Source organism: Emydura macquarii, unplaced genomic scaffold, assembly GCF_026122565.2.
Source record: "Emydura macquarii macquarii isolate MOO-44397 ecotype Brisbane River unplaced genomic scaffold, CSIRO-AGI_Emac_v2 contig_554, whole genome shotgun sequence".
NCBI lineage: Eukaryota > Metazoa > Chordata > Testudines > Chelidae > Emydura > Emydura macquarii.
Window position 1 is genome coordinate 8511789 of NW_027130691.1, and position 21050 is coordinate 8532838.

At 40.9% G+C, this 21050-nt stretch overlaps 1 protein-coding gene across 1 annotated transcript in view; it reads left to right on the plus strand.

Annotated features, from left to right (window-relative positions):
* The window catches only part of AACS (acetoacetyl-CoA synthetase), a 59131-nt gene extending 39148 nt beyond the window's left edge, over positions 1 to 19983 (plus strand). The window contains exons 10-18 of the mRNA XM_067539741.1: positions 1620 to 1744; positions 5828 to 5892; positions 6052 to 6174; positions 7611 to 7724; positions 8608 to 8733; positions 11324 to 11393; positions 12683 to 12741; positions 14421 to 14623; positions 18248 to 19983. Coding sequence (XP_067395842.1) covers positions 1620 to 1744; positions 5828 to 5892; positions 6052 to 6174; positions 7611 to 7724; positions 8608 to 8733; positions 11324 to 11393; positions 12683 to 12741; positions 14421 to 14623; positions 18248 to 18385 — 1023 coding nt within the window. The 3' untranslated portion in view covers positions 18386 to 19983. The remainder of the gene's footprint in view (positions 1 to 1619; positions 1745 to 5827; positions 5893 to 6051; positions 6175 to 7610; positions 7725 to 8607; positions 8734 to 11323; positions 11394 to 12682; positions 12742 to 14420; positions 14624 to 18247) is intronic.
* The last annotated feature ends 1067 nt before the right edge of the window (positions 19984 to 21050 follow it).

Genomic DNA, 21050 nt, shown 5'->3' on the forward strand with positions numbered 1-21050 from the left:
GGTGTAAATTGATCTCTGCTAGTGTTCGTTGATACCACAAAGTAGAAGGTACTTGCAATCTTGTACATGCTATATAAGGAGTTTTTTGCCTGGCTAGCCTGTCTTTCCCTTGTGAGCTGCTGTATACATTTGTGGCAATAACTAACCTACAATGCCTCCTCTGAGGAGTCTGGTTCTCCCCCACCCTCCCTCCCCAAATCATTGTTTAGACTCAGACCTTAATGGCACACAAGATAATACAAGTAGATGCAATCAGCAGAAGTGTGTGATCTTTATAACATACTCTTAGGCCATAGTAGTTTGAGGCAGGAAAAATGTAAGCAAAGGTGGGGAGAAATTAGATATTAGTGCTTAGTTTGTAACAGTCCTGCTGAAAGCCAGAACTGGGGCTGTTACAGCCCTCGTCATAAATTAGAGAGCAACCCCCGTATCTTCTAGGCAGCTCTAAAAAAACATTATCTCCGGGAACCTGTTCCTAGCATGACCTGTACACTGGGGCTTGCAGAGTGGTGGGGCAAATAGGACCTCTTACAGATGCCTTACCGAGTGCTGGGCCGTGGAGATTCTTTGTGGCCAGTTGCAGGTCCCTGGTATGCCAACAAAGTGACATGTATGGCCAGAGGGAGGGGAGAATCCTTTCCCCAAGTGTTTTTAGCACAGGCAAAATACCTGTGTCCCGCAAGGAGATGCATATGGACAGTGAATACTGGAATTTGCCTCATTTCTGATGAAAGTTTAAAAAATGTTGGGACATATTGCATTGGCATATGATGAGATTCAGTGTAAAGCAGCAATGGAGTGTCCTAAAATATACCCTAGATATTACAAACCATGTCAGAATTGGTGTTTTAGTTGTCTCTTAAACACCGTCTGTCACTTATCTTGTGACGTATTTTGGGCTAAATACCAAACCAAGTAGCACTTAAAGTATTTGTGACAGTTGCTACCCAAAATAAAACACCTGCTAATCACAGACCAAAAATACAATACTGAGTTTTATCCCAAATTATAGTTACTGAAGAGTATAAGTAAATTGGACTCTGTTGTTCCGTGTGTGGTGGATTCTCCATCGCTTGATGTTTTCAGGTCAGGACAGGATGTCGTTCTTGTAGATGGGCTTTAGTTACATGCAAGTTACTGGGCTCAGTACAGGAGCAACAGGATGGAAGTCTCTGGCCTGTGTGTTATGCAGGCAGTCATACTGGTGATCTAATGATCCCTTCTGGTCTTAAGCCTATGAATATATTATTGAGGTAGTATAAAACTGGCATACACCTTTTTGGGCCCTATATTAATTCTTTGGTTTTTTTTCCCCTTCTGTTTTGAAGACTCAAAATAAGATTACCAAGCAGGGGCCAGGTTCTGATTCAGCTACAACCAGCATAAATCCGGAGTAGCTTCATTGGAGTTACGCAGGATTTGCAGTGATGTTAACAGTTGAAACTGGTCCATGGATTTTGATGAATTAACTCACTGTAAACAAACAAATGCAGTGGTATTTTCAAGTAAAATTGAAACCCTGAATTTACAGGTCAATAAATAGTTGGGAGAGATGTGTTGTCCTAGTGTATGTGAGCTCACAAGGATAGAAACTAACAGGGGGGTCTTGTTTGTTCTAGACTGGCTGGATGATGTGGAATTGGTTAGTGTCTGCACTTGCTACAGGAGCTTCAGTGGTCTTATATGATGGATCTCCTCTTGTTCCATCGCCCGATGTGCTCTGGGATTTGGTCGACCGACTAGGGTAGGTAAACAAGGTGTTAAAGTGAACTATAAAAACTACTTCTTGTAAATTCTAGAAATTGCTGTCTTCACTCATTAGCCTATTACTAATCTCACATAAAACAACTTCATTAGAGGCTATTTGCTTGATCTGAAGCCAATGTATAGGATGGCATAGATTAAATTTTGGCTTAATTTAAAATAAACTATTGAAATCTTAGACTGAAATGGTCTTTTAAAGGGTGTGAAAGAGACGAAGGGTTGAATGGTGTTTGTTAAAATTCATTCAGGCATTTGGATTCCCAGTAAACAAAGAATGTCAGTTCAATAGTCAGTTTTAAGAGCAGCCTTTTCAAAAGGCAGTAATTGGGAGCAGTCTAAAGAGTAATTTCTCAGTACGCTCAGAATTTGTGACATAAGAATCCTTTGTTTCAGACAACTCAGCATAAACCTGAATAAGGTGCTGGATAGAATTTGAAAACCTTAAGATGACTGGAGCTGTTTTTATATTTTATATATATATTTTGTTTTCTAATCTGTTTCTTTGTCAAGCAATTTATTTATTGTCCTATAGCCCTGTGTGACTGTAATGAGGTGCCAGGTGCCCTCTATTGGGGCATAAAGAAATAGCAGAATTAAAACAAGCAGTTTGTAAAACACTTAATTGATATTTTACCATTGTGCATGCTGGACGGAGCATTGATTTTATAACGATATCATTTTGCAAACAGGAGTTAAACAGCAGGTCTTTACATTTTGACTTTCAATAACCAATGTATGTTTTTAATTACTTAATGCTCTGTTTTAATGCATTTGTGGTAGAAAATGGATGCCGTGGATTTCACTTTCTGACTATTGCCATTTAGCATGAAAGGCAAAGCTGCATTTTAATTATTATGTAATATTTAAAGACTGACATTTTGGCACTGGCTATTGTAATTAAGATTCTATCTTAGTGAGATTGTTTCTAGTGAAAGGTTAATAAAATCTATTGAAACTTAGAGGGATTCAAGAGCAGAACCAGTGGGGTAAAAAGTTTGTCTAGAAATAAGACCAACTATTTCTGAGCGTCATCTGGGTATGCGGAAGGTAAATGAAAGCACCTCAAATATGTATGCTTGTCTTGTATTTTAATTTATTGCTAAAAGCATTAGCCAACTGTATGCTAACCTTCTAATATAGTTTGTTCCAAAATAGCCTTTAATAGCTGAGTGTTATCTTACCTCCTGTGTTAAAGGTGCAGTATGCTACAAATAAGTGAGATAGTGTAATAAAAGATGCCATCTTCCAGAGAATTGTTTACCCTGGTGATATTGAATAACAGCAGCTTGATTGCGATGATTTTAGTAAAGATTCTGCTCAGTAGGGCTGGATTTAGCCAGGAGTTAAATGGCGATAGACTGGTGCTGAATACAATTGGTGGGAAACTGCTCCCCAGACTTCTAAAAGAGAGTACATCAAATAGTAATACAAAAAAGGCATGGAAACAAAGACCAAGCACAGAGCATCCTTGCTATGTAATAAATGACTCGGAGGATGCTAGTAAGTAAAATATTGCCTAAGGATAAAAATACTTCATGTGATTGTGGTAAACCAGAACTGCAGGACCAGTTTTTACCCAGGGGCTGCTTAGGTCTCTTGCCCCAGGAGACGGTTTCTGTGTTTATAACTCTTTGTTGGGGTGCAGGATTGGTGCAAATAAGGCTGTCACTGTTTAATGGCAATCTCTGAGGTGCCCTTGGCCATCTAAGGCCAGGTCTACACTTACCTGGAAATTTGGCAGCAGTTGATGGGAGTTATGCAAGCTATGCAGGGTAGCTTGCGTAACTCCCATCGACTCTGTAACTCTTCTTCTATGTGGCATCTTCACTGTGCTGCAAGGCATTTCCCGTTGATGCAGTGCTGTGCCACTTGGGGTGGCTTTAATGCGTCGACTTCTGGATCGATTTTGAGTGGGTCTTCACTAACCGCTTGATCAATCCAAATAGATTGATCTGATGGCGGCGAATTCGCTGCCACCAGTGAAGACACACCCTAATAGTAAAGGAGTGGGAAAGTGGGGAACTCCCTCAGGCAAAATGGCTCCTTCAGTTGTGAAGAGCTGACCTCTGCCTTCAGCTTCTGATAGTCATCTACCACTGGCTCAGGAACTGTTCTCTCCTCCCCCTTGGGGCATGTCTTCGGGCTGTTGCCCTTGGAGCCAATCACTATTTGTACTAGGGAAAAGATTGTGACTTACTCTTTATACTAACAGGTGCCCATCCCACGTCTGGGCGCTCATGCAATATTCCATACACTTGTGTAGGACTCTAAAGCATCTTGCATAAAGAATAATTTTAATACACTTCAGCATCTCCTCAAAGAAGTGTATTGCCACCGTGTAAAACAAGCACAGTGCCATCACAAATCACTTGAGCATTACTTATATGGGAGCAGGATTTCTTGAAGGTTAATATATAGATCAGATGAACCCTTCCAGCAATAGATGAAGTTGGAGGAAGGCTTCTCTTTAACTACTAATTTGTGTGTGGGAAAACTTTCTCTCTCCTTGTGATAAGAGTGCTGAAAATGAGTTATATGCAGTCAATTAAAAATCTGTTGTTTCCTGGATAGATTAATGGCATCTCAGAATTCACATATCAAAGCAGTAGACAAATGAAGCTCTTGAGGTTCTATTTCAGCCCCAGTTACATTTGTCTACATTAATTAAAAATATAGGTAGTAAGCCTTATTGATTACTTTGGAAGTTCAGCTTTTTCAAACTGAGTAACACCCACTGTTCTAGCTCCAGAATTTGGCAAGGATTTATTTTTACAGCATTGCCACTCACTATGCTATGCTTAATAGAGTGATCTTGGTAGTATAATCCATGGGCTTGATCAGGAGGATGGAGCCTGGACTCTTGGGTTCTATTTCGGTACAGGCCTTGAGTAAATCACTTTGCCTCTGGGTGCCTCAGTACCTGATCAAAGGAGTATTACAAGAATATTTAACTCCTAGGGAAGCTTGATAAAGATCAGATGACATGTGGTGGGGAGAGGAAGCACGCAAGGAAAATGTTATGCTCCTGATGCCTAAATTGCATTGTCTGACAACATTCTCCAGCGACAAATCTTATTTATTGCATTAATTGAAATATTTATTTCACACTGTGCTTTCAGTGTTGGTGTGAATACCCCGTGTAATGTTAAGATTCTGTCACGGTTATTTTTAGTGAAAGTCAGGGACCCACCACCCAGGGTTGAAGCAGTAAATGTGGTGGTGGTCTCTGGAAAACTGTCACTTCCATGACATAATCTTATCCTTAGTAATGTGATTAGGAATGCTGCAGAGCTGATTGCATTGCCGTAAAGATCCGTAACGTGCAACTGGGAGAAGAAAGGGCCTGCTCAAATTTAGATACTAAATACGATGACAGCCTTTAACTCTAGCAAAAACTTGCCTTGTTTTGTGAGCAGCTGAAAGGCGCTTACCCAGGATTTTCTTCTTATGAAATATCCCCCATTCTAGAATTTGTCAACGTGAAGCCATATATACAGTATGCTCCCTTTGAAATTACCCTCTCCAGAATGTCATGGCTCTTTAGAGTTCTCTTGGTCAGATATCTAGGCCATATTCTGTTCTCAGATACACTTATGCAACTCTCATGGACTTTAGTTGGAATTGAGTGTGTCTGAGAGCAAACCTTGGATTACTGTCTTCCAAATGAGGTATTTTTCATTACACTGTGCATTGGAATGACACAAATCTGATACATGAGAGACTATAACAAGGCAACGATTCTCTGTTAAACAGGGCAGCGGCAATTACGGCCAATTAATGAATTAAATGTTAGGAGATTTCCTAATGTATTTGGAGTGCTCTGTAGTTATAGATTCCTGTAACTGTAGGTGAGTGCTTTCTGCTAGATGGGAAGGTTGTGCTTAATATTTAAAGCCAGAATTAAGTTTCAAAGCTACAGAAATGACTCCAATGACCTGACTAATTTTGATTGCTGAAAAAGACATGCCTTGAATCTTTAAAGCTTTAAGCAGCTACAATGCTTGACTGATCCTGCAAGGTGCAGAATGTGCAAAGTCCTTGAAAACTTCTTTCTGCCCTCTAGAATCACCATCCTTGGAACAGGTGCAAAGTGGCTGGCTGTGCTAGAAGAGAAAAATTTAAAACCATGTAAGTTTCAAACCATCTATTTTTCTCTGGCCTTGTAGCCTGTCCAGAGACAGTGAGTTGATGGTTATGTTTGTGACTTCTTGGATTTATTTAAGTGAAGAATAGATAAGATGATAGAACTTAAATGTTTGTAATTCTTGGCTTTCTTCCCTTTTTAAGGTGAAACCCATAATCTTCAAACACTTCACACTATACTGTCTACAGGGTCACCACTCAAATCTCAGAGCTATGAGTACGTCTACAAACATATAAAGAGCAGCGTCCTCCTAGGATCCATTTCAGGTAATGCTTACTCCTAAAGCTTTTTACGTTTGCCAATTCCTTCTGTAGCCAGTTCACTTCTTCGTCGCTTCTTTGCAACATTGTGCACAGGAAAATTGATCCTTGGATCAGTCAGCTTTGGTTATGCTTAAACTGCAACTGACTTTGACTTGTGCAAGGTTTTTCTGCATAATTCAGCATGACATTGCCGTAGTATAATGAGTTTGGTGCACTCAAAGACTCTGAGAAGGAATTATTCTGACAGAGTAGCTGTAAAGAAGCAGGATGATTTATTCTGAGAGGCTGTCCATAGGGGCAGCAGGGTGAGAGGAGGAAGAATCTGTTAACTTACAGCACGCACTGTTCATTTGCTGCGTAGCTGATTTCTTCAGGAAACCCCTTCTGAGGAGACTTGTGCCAGGCTCCCATTTCAGTTAATGGCCATGGCAGGTGGGTCAGTCAGTCTGTAGATCGTGTAATTAACAATAGAGATGTGTCATGACACATCTAGCTCAGTTTGATATAAGAAGAGCTCACCTGGCCAACTTCTGTTCTATTAATACAAATTCGCACTCAAACAGGGCCCTGTTGTGCGGGGTTCCAAGGATCAGGTCTTTAGAGGGACTGTGTCAACTTAGTTTAGCCCCCCAAGTTTCAGAGCCCAATCCTTCAGCCATTAAAGTCAGTGGGAGTTCTGTCTCTGGCTTTAATGGGAGCAGAGCTGGACCTCAAGATGACATTTATGAATAGTCTCTGACGTCAAAGAATAGTCATGTGAGTGAAATTTGCATGACTGGGCCTTTTGTTGTAACTGCCTTTTTTTCTAAATATTAATAGAAATATCCTAATTAGACACTTGCCTGAAAATTGTTGGTGGGTTTTTTTTGTTTTTTTTTTTTTAATTTAAACATTCCCCATGAGTGCAAGGATCCCAAACACAATCACAATTGTGCTAATGCACAAGAACAAGAAATAGAAACCGACCAATAGCAATTCACTAATCTAGCTATATTGTGTAAAATGGTGAAATGTCACAAGGAACCAAATGGCATAGTGTCGCTTCCTCATCTCAAACATCTGTGAATCTGTAACCTACCTGTAGACTAGGGGCCTGAATCTCCACTCACTCTATGTACATTAGGATTTCTCCAGTGAAGTTAATGAAATTATTCCAGTGTAAAACTAATGAGAGAAAAAAGTTCAATCCCTAAGGGCATTCATATTGTGAGAAAAACCTCTCTAGTTTTCTTTGTTGTAAATTGCATAGAAATGGTAGACAATCTTGGCAGTATATTCTAGGTTTCATTACTTAGTGTAGACCGAATATATTTCAGCATTATGTGCTGATCTTCTGTCGTGCTTCCCCTCTCCCTCCTCAGATTTCCCCTGACCTTTATTTGCTCTTTTAAAAATAAGTTCTTTCAAAGTGCCTGAACTGTGTCCCTCCTCTGTTGTAGGTGGAACAGATATAATTTCCTGTTTCATGGGTCAGAATGTTACAATCCCAGTTTACAAAGGAGAGATTCAGGCCAGGAACCTTGGCATGGCAGTGGAAGCGTGGAATGATGAAGGTAACCATTCTCCAGTCAACTCAGTAGGAACTTCTAACTAAAATGTAATAGCTGTAGGAATTTGGATGGTGACTTCTGAGACTGATAGACTCATCTCTTGATCATCTGATAATCCAACCAAAGTTGGCAATGACCAAAAGTGGCAACAATCTGGGGGCTAAGTGGCTAGCTGTAAATGAGTTAGTGATCTCAGTACAATTTCATAACAGTGCCACTAAAGGTGGCTGTCTTTGATGTGGACATTTGTCTCTCAAGAAACTGGACTGAGCCAGTCTGGTGGCTGTTCAGGACCCTGTGTTACTATTAGACCATATCCCAACATCTTGTATTTGTGTTTACTAGTTACATGCCTGTTCAATTAAAAACTGTCTATTCTAGACACTTGGCTGAATTCATTGCTGATGTAACTCAATGTTGTTTTTTGTCTTCCTCTGCAACATGGTGTATGAGTCACCTGCTGTGATTATCTGGGTCTATCTCACCTAATCCATTTCCTGACCTTCTAGGGGCCTCAGACAATTGGTGGCACTTTGGTGTTCTCCGTGGCTCAAAAGTTTTAGTCTCCTGAGGACTGAAATACATTGATCTAACTGAAAGTCTTTGGGTTTCACATAGGGGTATCTGGGAGAGGTCTGTGTGATAAACAAGAGGCTTGTTCAGAGGGGGCGGTTAGATGATCTAACTTTACACTCTATGAAGTTAAATCAAGGTTGAATTTAGCCCATTGCATGTAAGCTCTTTAGATCAGCTACCAATGCCCAGCATGGCAGGGCCTCTGGGTGGTATCATTATGCAAATAATAATCCTGTGTTCTTTGCTTTGCTTTGGTACACTGCAGTTTATAAAAGGGATATGCAGAAAATCTGTCTCTGTTTGTAAACAGGCAAACCGGTTTGGGGGGAAAGCGGCGAGCTGGTTTGTACGAAGCCGATGCCCTGTCAGCCTACACACTTCTGGAATGATGAGAATGGAAACAAATACAGGAAAGCTTATTTTTCAAAATTCCCAGGTATGTAGTGAAATGCTTGGATGGCTGTTTTGAACTGACCAGGCATACAGAATTGGCAGTTGTTTCTGAATTTCTAAACCTGCTCTTTCCGTGGACAGGCAGGTGCAGTTGTATCTATATTTGCAAGGGTGGCAGTTGTAACAAATGTTTGATAAATACCTTGCTGTTCTGTGGTGCTTTGGTCTGAGTTTCAGTCTAGGTTAGTCGGATTTGAATTCCTGGAAAACTCGGATTCCTTTCTGTTACTGCTGTCATTCGGCTGATGAGTTGCTGCAGCAGTTTGATCTGGCACAGCGCAGCTGTAGAGCATTAGGCATCTAAGTGCAAGATGGAAGTGAAAGGAGCAATACTGCTCTGAATGCTGCTATACCGATGCCAGACTGCTCCTGCCTAGTATTAGGAGTGAGTCATAAGAGATCAGCCCTGGCCTAGAGATTAGCATGAGGTGGGGTGTAAGCCAGTATCTCCTCTGACATGCACATTCTCCACTCACGCACCAGCCTTGTGCTGCTTAGAGCAAGAGAACAGAAGCGTGACAGGCTAGAGGCTTGCTTGTGCGTATTCTGGAAGGCTGGGCCCACCCATGGCCTTTGCTCATACTGGCACTGAAGCACAGCAACGTTGCATTCCCTGCTGCACACTGGGCATGAGCTTGTGGGATCAAGGCTTTGAGTCCATTCCCTTTTCAGAGATGGATGGAAACATGTTTATAAATCACAGCCTCACGGGGGCGTTTCAAGTGAGTAACAAGTGCCTTTAACTGTGAGAAGCCACGATCTACAGCAGGAGACTGTTAATTTATTGAGTGGTACCTTGTATTTAACCACAGCGGTCTGTTTCATGTTCCATTGTTTGGCCCTTTTCTATATAAGCAGTTAAGCTATTGCAGCCGTGTTGTTCATAATTTTAGCAACCTTTTCTGAGTGGCCAGTTTCCCTCTGGGGGAAGGAGGGAGGCAGCTGGACATCAGAAAGCTCAGCGAGACCACGTGTTAAAAATTGAAACAGACATTTATAATTCTACTATAAATCTTTCTTCCTAGCATATAGCATGCAATCATATGCAATGAAATCAGATGAATGCCAAATAAAGCCCGATACATTTTAAAACACCGTTTGACAGTTTTTCACACAAACTGTTCCCCAGTCACAAATCAAAATACAGTCTTTCTGTTCTTCCATTGCTGCTTCACAACAATTAGACTGCATAGCAGAGCACTGCACACACGCTACCTAGCTGTGGCAGTAGTTGCTAACACACAGGTGTATCATCTGTTTTGTTTGAAAGCTTTCTACTGGAAAGAAGTGTGGGTTTATTTTTAACAATGGATTGTTTCTTTGTTAGGCTTTACATTACCATATTTGTCTCCTTGATGCTTTGGCAGTGTTAGTACATTTCACTTCACTGGCCATTAAAGCCAGAGGGGTCTCGAAGAGCAAAAGGGATTACTGAAGCCATATAGAAGCTTGTGTGTGCGTCCCCGTAGCAGCCACAACTCTAAAAAGGATGAAACATTGTCTATGACAGTCTTCACTGAAGCCACTATAGCTACAGGTTTCTCAGGCATCTGTTGGAAACCCCATTTTTTGTGTTCTTCTCTATAAATGTGTTTTAGGCTGAAGCATGGAATAAAACTTGTCAGCTGAGGAATGGAATGGTGGTTGCGTATGTGTGGCTAGGGCTGTTTGTCCTTAACCAAAATTGGAATGAAATTGGGTCACGTTTCCATTCCTAGCACTGGAGTTTCTCCATGTTAATCTCCCTGTAGCTGAGAAGAACATCTGGCCCAATGTGTTTGGCCCAGTGTCTGATTCTGATTTTGCATTAGTGTAAATTCAGAGTAACTCCATCAAGCAAACGGGAACCTCCTGTGGATTCTGTTTAGAGCCTGCTGTGTAATCCCAGAGAGTGCCTCTGCCTCAGAATTACTCACAGGATGGAGAGAGGCTCCAAGGAAGCCCCCCCTCCCTTTGGGGGTGGTGTTACCTGTACTGGAGGTCCCTCATGCCTCACCAGGGGTGATGTTCAAAGCATTGACTCATGAAGATCCTGCATCACACACTCCATGAGGCCTTTATCACAGGGCTTAGGGAGTTGTCTGTCTGACTCGGAGCATGCTAAGGCCAGTCAGTCTCTCTCTCCCCCTCAAATAGGAGGGCAACATCCCAAATCTGGGTCCCGTTGCAGGCTGCACAACGTGCATCTGTAGAACAAGCCTTTGTTGAAATCAGGAGTTAAACTACGGATCAGAATTGTGCCCAGAACGTTTAGATTGTGCTTGCTGCACTAGTAAGGGCTGCACATATTCACAGGAGTAATCCTACAGGTAGAATCAAAGGATTCATCTCATTCGTTCATTCATCTGCCACCTATTTTTAGACTTGTGGGTTCCCATTTTGTCATCTTTTAGCCAAGCTATAAACATTTAACTTTTAATCTCTTTCCTTCCCCCCAAACTCAGTCCTTCCTCCAAACCCTGGTGCTGTACCCTTCTGGTCTTTGATAACTGCATTGCAGTTGTGTAGTGAAAGTCAGCCAAACCTGCGCTGATGGCAAATGGACTGGTTAACACTGTGTCACCCTCTGACAGGTGTTTGGGCCCATGGTGACTACTGCAAAATAAATCCTGAGACAGGAGGAATCATCATGCTTGGCCGCAGGTGAAGTATATTTTGGTAAAACTGTCCTGAGGGAATATGTGTGAAGTTGTTAGGCTCTGTTGGGTTGCAAGAGAACATGTGCATATCTCAGATGACTCCCCACTCTGCTTACTGGATCAGTTTCCTGATCTGATGAGGAAATATACTAGAATTCTGTTACTTTCAGCATTCCTGCAGCTGAAATGTTTGCTCACCAGTTCACAGTGAAGGGACAGCATGTTGTACATAACTTATATCTGGTACTTGCTCAGGTTTGCAAGCCTACAGCCTCCTGGCTTTTGAGAGGTCACCCTGTTGAGGAGCTGGGATTTCACAGGTTGCAGAGAGGCCCAGTGGGTCAGGCACCCAACGGGGGGTGAAAATTGGACTCTCTTCTTGGCTCTGCATTTGGTTTGAGCAAGTCACTGGTTTGTACTTCTAAAAGCATCCATTAGCTTGAGTTCTTGGGTCCAACCTGAGGCACCGTGGGCCTAATTTTCAGAGGTGCCAACCACCACAACTCGAATGAGAGAGAGGTGCTGGGTGCCTCTGAAAACCAGACCCTAAGTGTCTCAAGTTGGGCTGCCAGGAAATGGAGGGACTGAAAATGTATGTCTTAACCTCTCCGTGCCTCAGGCTCCCTGTTGTAGTGGGGAATAATGCTACTTACCCATCTTTTTAAACCGCTTTGCAAGCTACCGATTAGAAGTGTGGAGTGTTATTTTATTATAAATTGCCATGCTTGTTTTGAAGATGTAATAGAACATTAGGAGCTTTGTTAATTTTTATGGTAGTATTTACAAACTGCAATCAAAACCTAGAGCTGAGTTACTGGTCCAGGGTTGTTTCCAGATTTTCATGCCACAGGCCTGGCTCCTGGCATCTATGGTCTGCAGTGAGTGAGAAGTGCTACAGAAATGGGGATGGTGGTAGGGAAGGAAAGACACAATAGCAGTGCTAAGGAGTGTCACAAAGGCACCTGCCTCTGTTACCTCATAGCTGGATGTTGGTGGCCACTTTATGAAGTGTATGCAGGTTTTAGTGAGAAATAACAGTGGAATCTTCTGGGGGCACTGGGGAAATGAATGCTGAAGGGAAGAATGAGGTTTGTTTGGATTCTGTGTAAAACTTCATTTTAATGCGTGCACAGCTGCTCTAGACAAAAATTTCCTTGTAATCCTATTTCTGATACTACTTCCTGCATATTTCACCACACCAAATATTGAGAAACCTGGTAAATTGCATCATTTCTTCTCTTCATCAACTCCTACCTACATTTTAATACTCCTTTATTTGTGTGTCGCTTTCAGTGATGGTACGCTAAATCCAAATGGAGTGAGATTTGGAAGTTCCGAAATCTATAACATAGGTAGGAAAAACTTTCATCTGTCTCTTGCAGCGGTGACGTTGTCTGTAGCCTGAAATGTGAGCATTGAAAGGACTAATAAAACACTTGCAATCTTTCTTTGAAAAGGGGCTAAAGAAGAGCAGGTTATCAATAACAATGAAATACTGCTTTGTTGACTATGAAATTGCTTGCCTTCCAAAAGGCTCTACAGAATTGGCAGTGACTAGCTAAAATGTACTGCGTTTTCCTCATAAAATGTTGCATTCATGTAATAAGGTCTACAAGAATTGTGTGAACCATTTTATGGACTTTATAAGAGAATCCCTGATTTTGTTCTTCCAAGACGAACAGTTAGACAGTGCTCGGTTGTTTTTACTGAGCCATTGTCAATAACTGGAATAAATTCTTGTGCCTTCTTACACTGCCATAAGTGAATCGGTTCACAAAGGCAATGTCAGCAACTCTATGAAGTCAGCAGAAAGTTAGCAGTAATGAGGGAGGGCGGAGAGATGGTGTCAGGCATTCCTCTGGCGTAGTGAATCGAGGGACTGTTCTGCGGCAAAGGCTGTCCTTGTACAGTGTGGAATCTGAAGGGTCAGCTTCCCTTGTGGGTGGTGGGGCAACTTTGAGACTCTTCAAAGCTATTGCCCTAGGCTACATTTCACTTGCTCCCTTACTTAAGCTTTGCAACAGTCTCTCCCTTGTCTGGTTTTTGGAACATACAAGCCAGATTGTGATCCAGGTTACGTTGGTGTAAAGGAGGTTTGATTCTGGCTCCCTGTGTTCAAGGGCTTTGCAGTATAACTATCAGTATAGTAAATCAATGTTTCTTCCAGTTGGGGATGCAGTTGAATATTGAACCAGTTTGTGATCAGCCTGTATTTGATAATGCCCCCTCCCTTTTTTTAATTCAGGCTGTATAATCTCAACTGGATTATCAAGATGTGCACTGTGAAATGTATTTAAGGCATCCTGCCTGATAGGATTGCTTTTCAACCAGTCAGGCAAGAGGAAGGCTGGTCAGGGGTTAGGGCTCTAATTTGGATCTTGGAAACCTGGATTCAATTCTCTGCTCCTACACAGACTTGGTGTGACTGCATGAAGGTCGCTTAGCCTCTCTGGGTCTCCATCTGTAAAATGGGGATAATAGCACTGCCCTACCTCACTTGGGTATTGAGGATAAATACATTAAAGACGGGGAAGTCTCAGACTATGGTAATAAGATACCTCTGGACCTCCTAGTTAGCTGTGGTAAATCAGCAAATGTATTGCCTGTGTTGAACAAAAAGATTTATCAATCCAACAACTGTATCGAAATTTTGGCCTGACTTAAGTCAGTATTTATTGGATCTATACGCTTTGATATTCACTTGAATAGAAATCAGACTGGGATTTTAAAAAAACAAACCCCCTAATGGAGTTAGGCACCCAGTGCACTGACTTTCAGAGTGATTGGCTTATGTAATTACTTTAAACTTCTTTAAAAATCCTAATCAGATAAACCAGTCTTACTGAAAATCAGTGCGCTGGGGTGCCTAACTCCATTAGGTGTTCTGTTTTTAAAATCCCAGTCAATATTTGCTTGTTTGCCTTCTGAGGACAGGTGATGGGAGATATGTCCTTCAGTGTAAAATGTAAAAAAAGCACCCAGTGGAAAACACAAGGGCATGTGATAACGAGGCACTCTCCTTCTCTTTCAGTGGAAGCCTTTGAGGAGGTTTCAGACAGCCTTTGTGTCCCTCAGTACAACAAAGAGGGGGAGGAACGGGTGATCCTCTTCCTGAAGATGGCGTCGGACCAGGTGTTCAGTCAGGATCTGGTGAAAAGGATTAGGGATGCGATACGCATAGCGCTCTCTGCCAGACATGTTCCCAGCCTCATTTTAGAGACCAAAGGCATTCCGGTATGTCATGAAAACACCGCCACATTTTTTTTCTTTGTCACCTTGAATAGCAATTAAGGAGCAGTTGTCATCGCTCTTCAAACCCACATGCCTGGAAATTTTAGCATCTTAAAAAGCCTTTTCAAGTTTTATAAATAGTTTGTCTATGTTGCCTAGCGACTTGACTTCATTTTTTTGGTTTCTTCTCAACTAAGCTTGGTTTTTTAAAAAAAACAAAACAAAACAAAAACTATTCCTACCCATCTTCCGTTTATAAATATACACAGGCACTGCTGAGCTAAATATTGGGTTATATTTTCTTTATCTACTTTCTCAATAAATAATATAAAGCTAATTAATTTTTTTAGCTGTTAGGTGTGCTAAAAAGCTTTTGCTTACTCTATTGGTTTTTTTCCCCATTTCAAATAAATAGTATATTTTTGACAGGTGAGAGCACTGAGCAAATGTTTGAAATAATTTGTAGACCTTTTAGCTTTTGCATTAATTTTGTATTTTAATTTTAGGTAATCCACATTTTAAGTAATAGCAATAACTACAATAAAAAATGTGGATTCTGTAAAATTAAAAGACTAACCAATTTAATTTTTGTAGGCATAAGCTTTCGTGAGACTCAGCTCACTTTGTCAGATGCAGAGGTAGAATGATACAGTAAATAGGAAACATATCATTCCACCTCTGCATCTGACAAAGTGAGCTGAGTCTCACGAAAGCTTATGCCTACAAAAATTAAATTGGTTAGTCTTTAAAGTGCCACAGAACTCTCGTTGTTTTTGCTGTATACAGACTAACACGGCTACTCCTCTGGAACTGAATAACTACAATAAGACCTTTCTTTGCTTGTTTCTAACAAATGTCTAATTACAGTCACACCATAGATCTAATGTGGTATCACTTTAATGTCAGGCATATTCTCTGCAACACAGCTATATCTTGTTCTGCCCATTGAATGGGCTCAGTGGAAATTGAGTCTTTTCTTCCATCTTGAGCTATTATAAATCTGTGATCTTATATAGGGTGTCTAACAAGGCCAGGGAGAAGTCCCTGATGTTCCTAGTGATGGCCTTTATTCGTTCTAGTGTCCCATTTTGGGGGCACAGGTGTGAATGAATCACTATTATAATGGATGTATTTGCATTCTGTATAGAGATATAGCCATCTTGCTTCTGTTCTTAAGTGTGGAAATCTCTTTTGATAAAGCAGAGCTGGAAATCAGAAATACTTTCCCAGGCTTAATTTTCATTTAAATTCAGAAAAATATAAGCAGTAGCAAGAGATCTTCCATTAATTCAGTGCTGATGTGGAAGGCCACAGCTGGATCCACAAAAGAGTATACTGGCAGTCAAGAAAAACCCAGCTGCCTCCACAGACTGGAGGAAGCCTTTAGACATTTGAGAGAGGCTCTCTGTTTTCAAATGTGTTTGTGCAGGTGAACGTGTTCTGCCTGATTCTACTCCGCTTTGCAGCATGGTAAGTTGTCAGTAACTCCACTGAAGACAAACACACCCCATTGTAAGTGAGCCTAGACTCAGGCTCACGGGGCCTATTCCAAGAGGAGCCTGCTTGGAGCTCTTCTCCCAAATCACTGGAGCAGCTTCTTCATTTTAAAAGCCCCACCTGAATTGCCACATGTCATTGTGGACCCTATCCCCAGCTGCCACCTGCTGCTCTGTGAGCAGCTCACTGTTGGCAAGGCCCCAAGGTGCAGGGTAGTTCCTGGCAGGTCATAAAGCACTGCAGACCTAACTTTGCAAATCTTGATGCCTAACTAAATCCAAATGTAGGCTCCTAACTCCAAGTGTCCTGCCTTTCGGAGATGCTGAAAACCAGCAGCTGCTATTGGTTTTATGCTGCAGGCAAGGTGTCTGTTGGCTTCAGAGGAGTTCCTCCTGGCTTACACCGCTATAAATAAGTAGCATTGGGCCTAGGAGGTCTTGTTTGGATGAGAGTTAAAAAATCTTCCTGACTTACTTCTTGAGGGACAATCTAGATTTTCTAGACTGCAACTTTGGCTTCTACATAACATGTTAAATTTCTAAGATGCAGAAATCATCTGAATGTAAAAAATGAAGTTGATGGCAATGAGATGTTTATGACAGCCAGCCTCTTAGGAATGCCTGCTTAGACCCTTAATTAGTTCACACTGTGACTGAATTTACAATTTGAATGAATTTTAATGATGTTTCAGGTAAAATGTATCTGCAGTAAAGTGATCAAAGCTGTCTCCTGGCTTTCTTTGAAGGTTTTACTGGGGAAGGGAAAAAAAATCTTGCCATATACTGCTATTTTTCTAGATGTAAATTTGGGTTTATAAAACAAACTTACCTGCCCTCATCTAAAATTATAGGGCTTGAACCTGGTGTCATTTTACACTGGTTGAAATTAGAAATAACTCTGGCATCAGTGGAGTTAGTGGTGTAAAACAATAAGTGAAATCAGGATAAGGCCTATATCTTACAAACTATAAAATGGACATGTCAAAAACTCTGGGATGGGCTTTGGAAATCACTTCATGCTTATAGTTAAACATTTAAAGAACTTCTTTGCCCATGCATAGATAATCTACATTGATACAGGCGTGTGTGCACAAACTTAAATTTATTGTAAAATACTGCGCTTTCTTGATATCGTCAGAACTCCTGATGTACTTTGACTCCTACACTGTCTTCGGGCTGTGTTTATGTTAACTGACACAGAACTGTGTGGAAGTCCCATGCCATTACGCCTGATGGATATTTGGTGTGGATAAGCCTTTCAGAGTCAATACTTAGGGAATTAGAACCAGAAAAGGTGGGCAATATCTTTACTGAATGAGCACAGTGGTCCTGATTCAGCAAAGCACTGAAGCATATGCTTAGTTTAAATCCTTGCTGCCAGCTTTTTTTGAAATCTACTGTGTATGACCTGATTTTTTTCAGGGGGGGGAGTGAACTTCAACAGCTCCTGTTGACTCCACTGGGAGTTTTAGGGTCCTCATGGCTTCTCAAAATCAGGCTGGTAATCCTTGAGGAAGAAGAGTGGCTGTTCAGGGTAGGGCAGGGGGATTAGAACTGCACAAGAACTATGTATTATTAAACAAGGAAAAATTAAACCAAGTATTTGAAAATTTCCTAGCTCTAAAATGTTGCTAAACCCCATTTGGCTTGCTCTGAAAGATCTTTAGTGAAACGGTGTCAGAAGGGCAAATGCCTAGGGATTAAAAGGTGGCTAATATACCTAACCATCAGGTTGGGCCTCACCATGAAGAGATCTAGCAAAGCAGCCAGTGGAGTCCCTGTTTATGCAGATGGACCAGGGGTGTCGTGTGCTCAGAGTTGTCTTGCCGCAACCTTCAGTTACCTTAACCAAAAATGAAGATTAGACTAGATCAGGTAGGAGCCGGATTTGGCTCCTGGTTATTGTCTATTAAAAACAAAACGAAAATCATTAGTAAAACCCATCATCAAAATCAGTTTTGCTTTTCAAGCCGTTTAAGAAACTATTGAGTGTGTCAGTTGTAGCAGTGGAGGCAGGAGATGCATTTGGGTTTGATTCAATTCCAGCCCTGGTGGAAGCTTTTCCATTAGACCACCCATAAAGCAATCAGATAGAGGGGCAGCTTCATTTTTGCCTCTTTTCATTTTGCAGTACACAATAAATGGGAAGAAAGTTGAAGTGGCTGTGAAGCAGGTCATTGCAGGGAAGGACGTTGATCAGCGGGGATCTTTTTCAAATCCTGAGACACTGGACCTGTACCAAAATATTCCTGAGCTTCAGAATTTCTGAATGTTTGTTTTTTGCATCTCTCTGTGTTCTGTGTTTGTACTGTATATATGAATACTGTATGTAAAGAAGAAACTATTTAAATACCAGAGGTTCTTTTAAAGGAAAAATATTTCGTTAAGTGCATTATGAAAGGCTTGGGTAAAACTTAGCAACCTTTTACCCGTTGAATATGCTATATGTCTTGGAGTCTGTCTTTCAGCCTGGAAGAGGAAGCTGCCTGTTGGGTTTTCATACATGTGACAAATGCATCTTTTCTGGTTAGATTTATATCAACAACTTGACAAAGTAGAACCTGAATAGCAAACGGTTTCCAGTTGATAATGGAATATTGCTTTTATAAAACTTTCATTTTCCATTCTTTTAAATGGACTTCAAGCTATTTATTTAAAAAAAAAAACAAAAAAAAACTGTTCGAGTCAGGTGCAGGGATTATGTGGCTATTTTAACTGCTTGATGTTTGTGCCGAGCAGGAGGATAAAGGCATGCTCGCACCACCATGAAATAGAAACACACGATGTATGGAATACTTTTGAATGTGTGTTTTATAAAGCCAAATCTTAATACACTGTATCCTCTCTCACTTGACACTCAGGTTGAGTAGCGTTTTAAAGTATCTCATTTTACCCTTGGAGGTAATTGCTGCTTCATTTTGTGATATATTCACATTGTTTTAAGCTTTTAGCTGATAGTTTGTATGGATTCTGGGTGCCAAATGCTGTCACTCTTCTGTTGGTGTAAATTCAGTGTGTATCTGATTTCAGGGGAATTACTCTGGATTTATATTAGTGTAACTGAAGACAGAATTTGACTCTTATTGCTCTAAAATCCATTATTAGAGTTAAGTCAAAAATCCAGTATAGCACTAGCTGAACAAATCTAGTATATTAATGTAATAAAATCCAATTGTTTTTGTAAATTTTTACTAAATATGATGTTGAAAGTGGAAAAACTAAATGTTTAATTCTTTATCCTTCCAGTTTATAAAGGGAAAAAACCTTTCGTAAGTAAGTTGGAACTATAAAATGGAAACACTAGCACACATTCTTTCACAAAGAAGATACAATTGCAATACGTATACAGAACCCCGGCATTCAGCATCTCTTGCACTATTTGAATATTGTGGGTAAAGTATTTAATGCATTAAAATCATGGGTGTCCTTAATTGTGTTCAGTGCATTCAACACTGTTAATATATTAAACTTAATGAAAAGGAAATAAACTGATCCGTAATAGATGTATTGCTTTTCATTTTCACTCAGTTGTCTCCTTTGACATTTTGCTTTTGTGGGATCTCATTCTTAACTTAATTTCCTTTTTTCCCCTTTTAACACTTTAATCTCCTTCTGTTCCCCCCCACCACCACCACTCACCCCCCGCCCCACACACACACACACACACATAGTCCTACATTTGGTCTTCAGGGCAGGGATTATCATTTTTGTATTATGTACAGCACTGGGCATGTAACACATTACTGATTTGCATGTTCATTTATGGGGTTTGGTGTATGTGAATAGCTGTGGAAGCAAGCCTGCTAAAAATGTGCCCCTGTGCTTTACGTCTTTCAGCACTGTAATAAAATAGAATGTCAGGCTAGATCTTCATTGCAAAAATGTGTTTATCAAGACCGCTAACACAATGTAAAGTACTAGTGGAGACAAGTTACTGGAGTTTTTATTTCCAAGTTTTAGCCTCAGTTCTGTGTTTACTGCACTTCTCATTGGTTGGCAAATGGTAATTTGGAGTGAACTGTTTAGATAATTTGCCATCAGAACTAACCAAAGCTTTGAGAGAGGTTCTCTTTAAATTTGAAGGCCAAGGAGAAACTTGAAAAAGTGGCTACGAGGGTGATCGTATAATGGACAAACTTCAAAAGAGTTTGTTTTGCTTCTTTAAACCCTTCAGCCACTTGTCTCCAAAACTGAGCTGGGAATCTTGTAAAAACAGGTGATCTCTGGAGAACTGATCCTTCTTGCTTTCCATCAGCCCAGAAATAGCACAAGAACCTCCTGCCTTGTGGATTTTGCTCACTTGTGCTTCCAGTCCTGGCTGGGCCACAAGGTGCAGAGATTGGGGGGAATAAAAATACTTTTAAATAAGGATAAGAGAGATGGGTGTGTGGGGGTTTTTGTTTTGTTTTTGTTTTGTTTTTTCTTCAGTCTTCTGTTTTGCTTCAGCGTCTTCATTATTCTCTTGGAGTGCCCATCCCTAGTTAAGATTTTAACATCATCTTCCCGAGGGGCCTCCTAAATTGCTGTCATGGTTGAGGTGGGTTTGAGGATGAACTCTTGCTCCTTACAAAGAGCCTCATATGCCCAGTGCAATATATAGCCTCTGACAGCTTAACTCCTACCACTTGCCTTTGTTAATTAGAAGTGGGGGTGTGAAAGGCAGATGTCTGGGGCCTTTTTATAACCAGATTGCTCAAGGTGGATTGGTTTTGCTGGCCATGGGTAGGCAGCCCACCTAGGAAGAGGGGATTAGAATTTCAAACCAAGCATGTCTGCTCTGGCCAGCTGGCTTGTAAAAAGTTACTGCAATCACACATGCTCCATGGGCTTTCATTTTCAGAGAGTGTATTAGTACCATGATAGGGCATCTTCAGGAGATGATACATAACTGCTTTGCCTAACTGCTGTGGAAAATGGGGAAAAGCTACTGCATT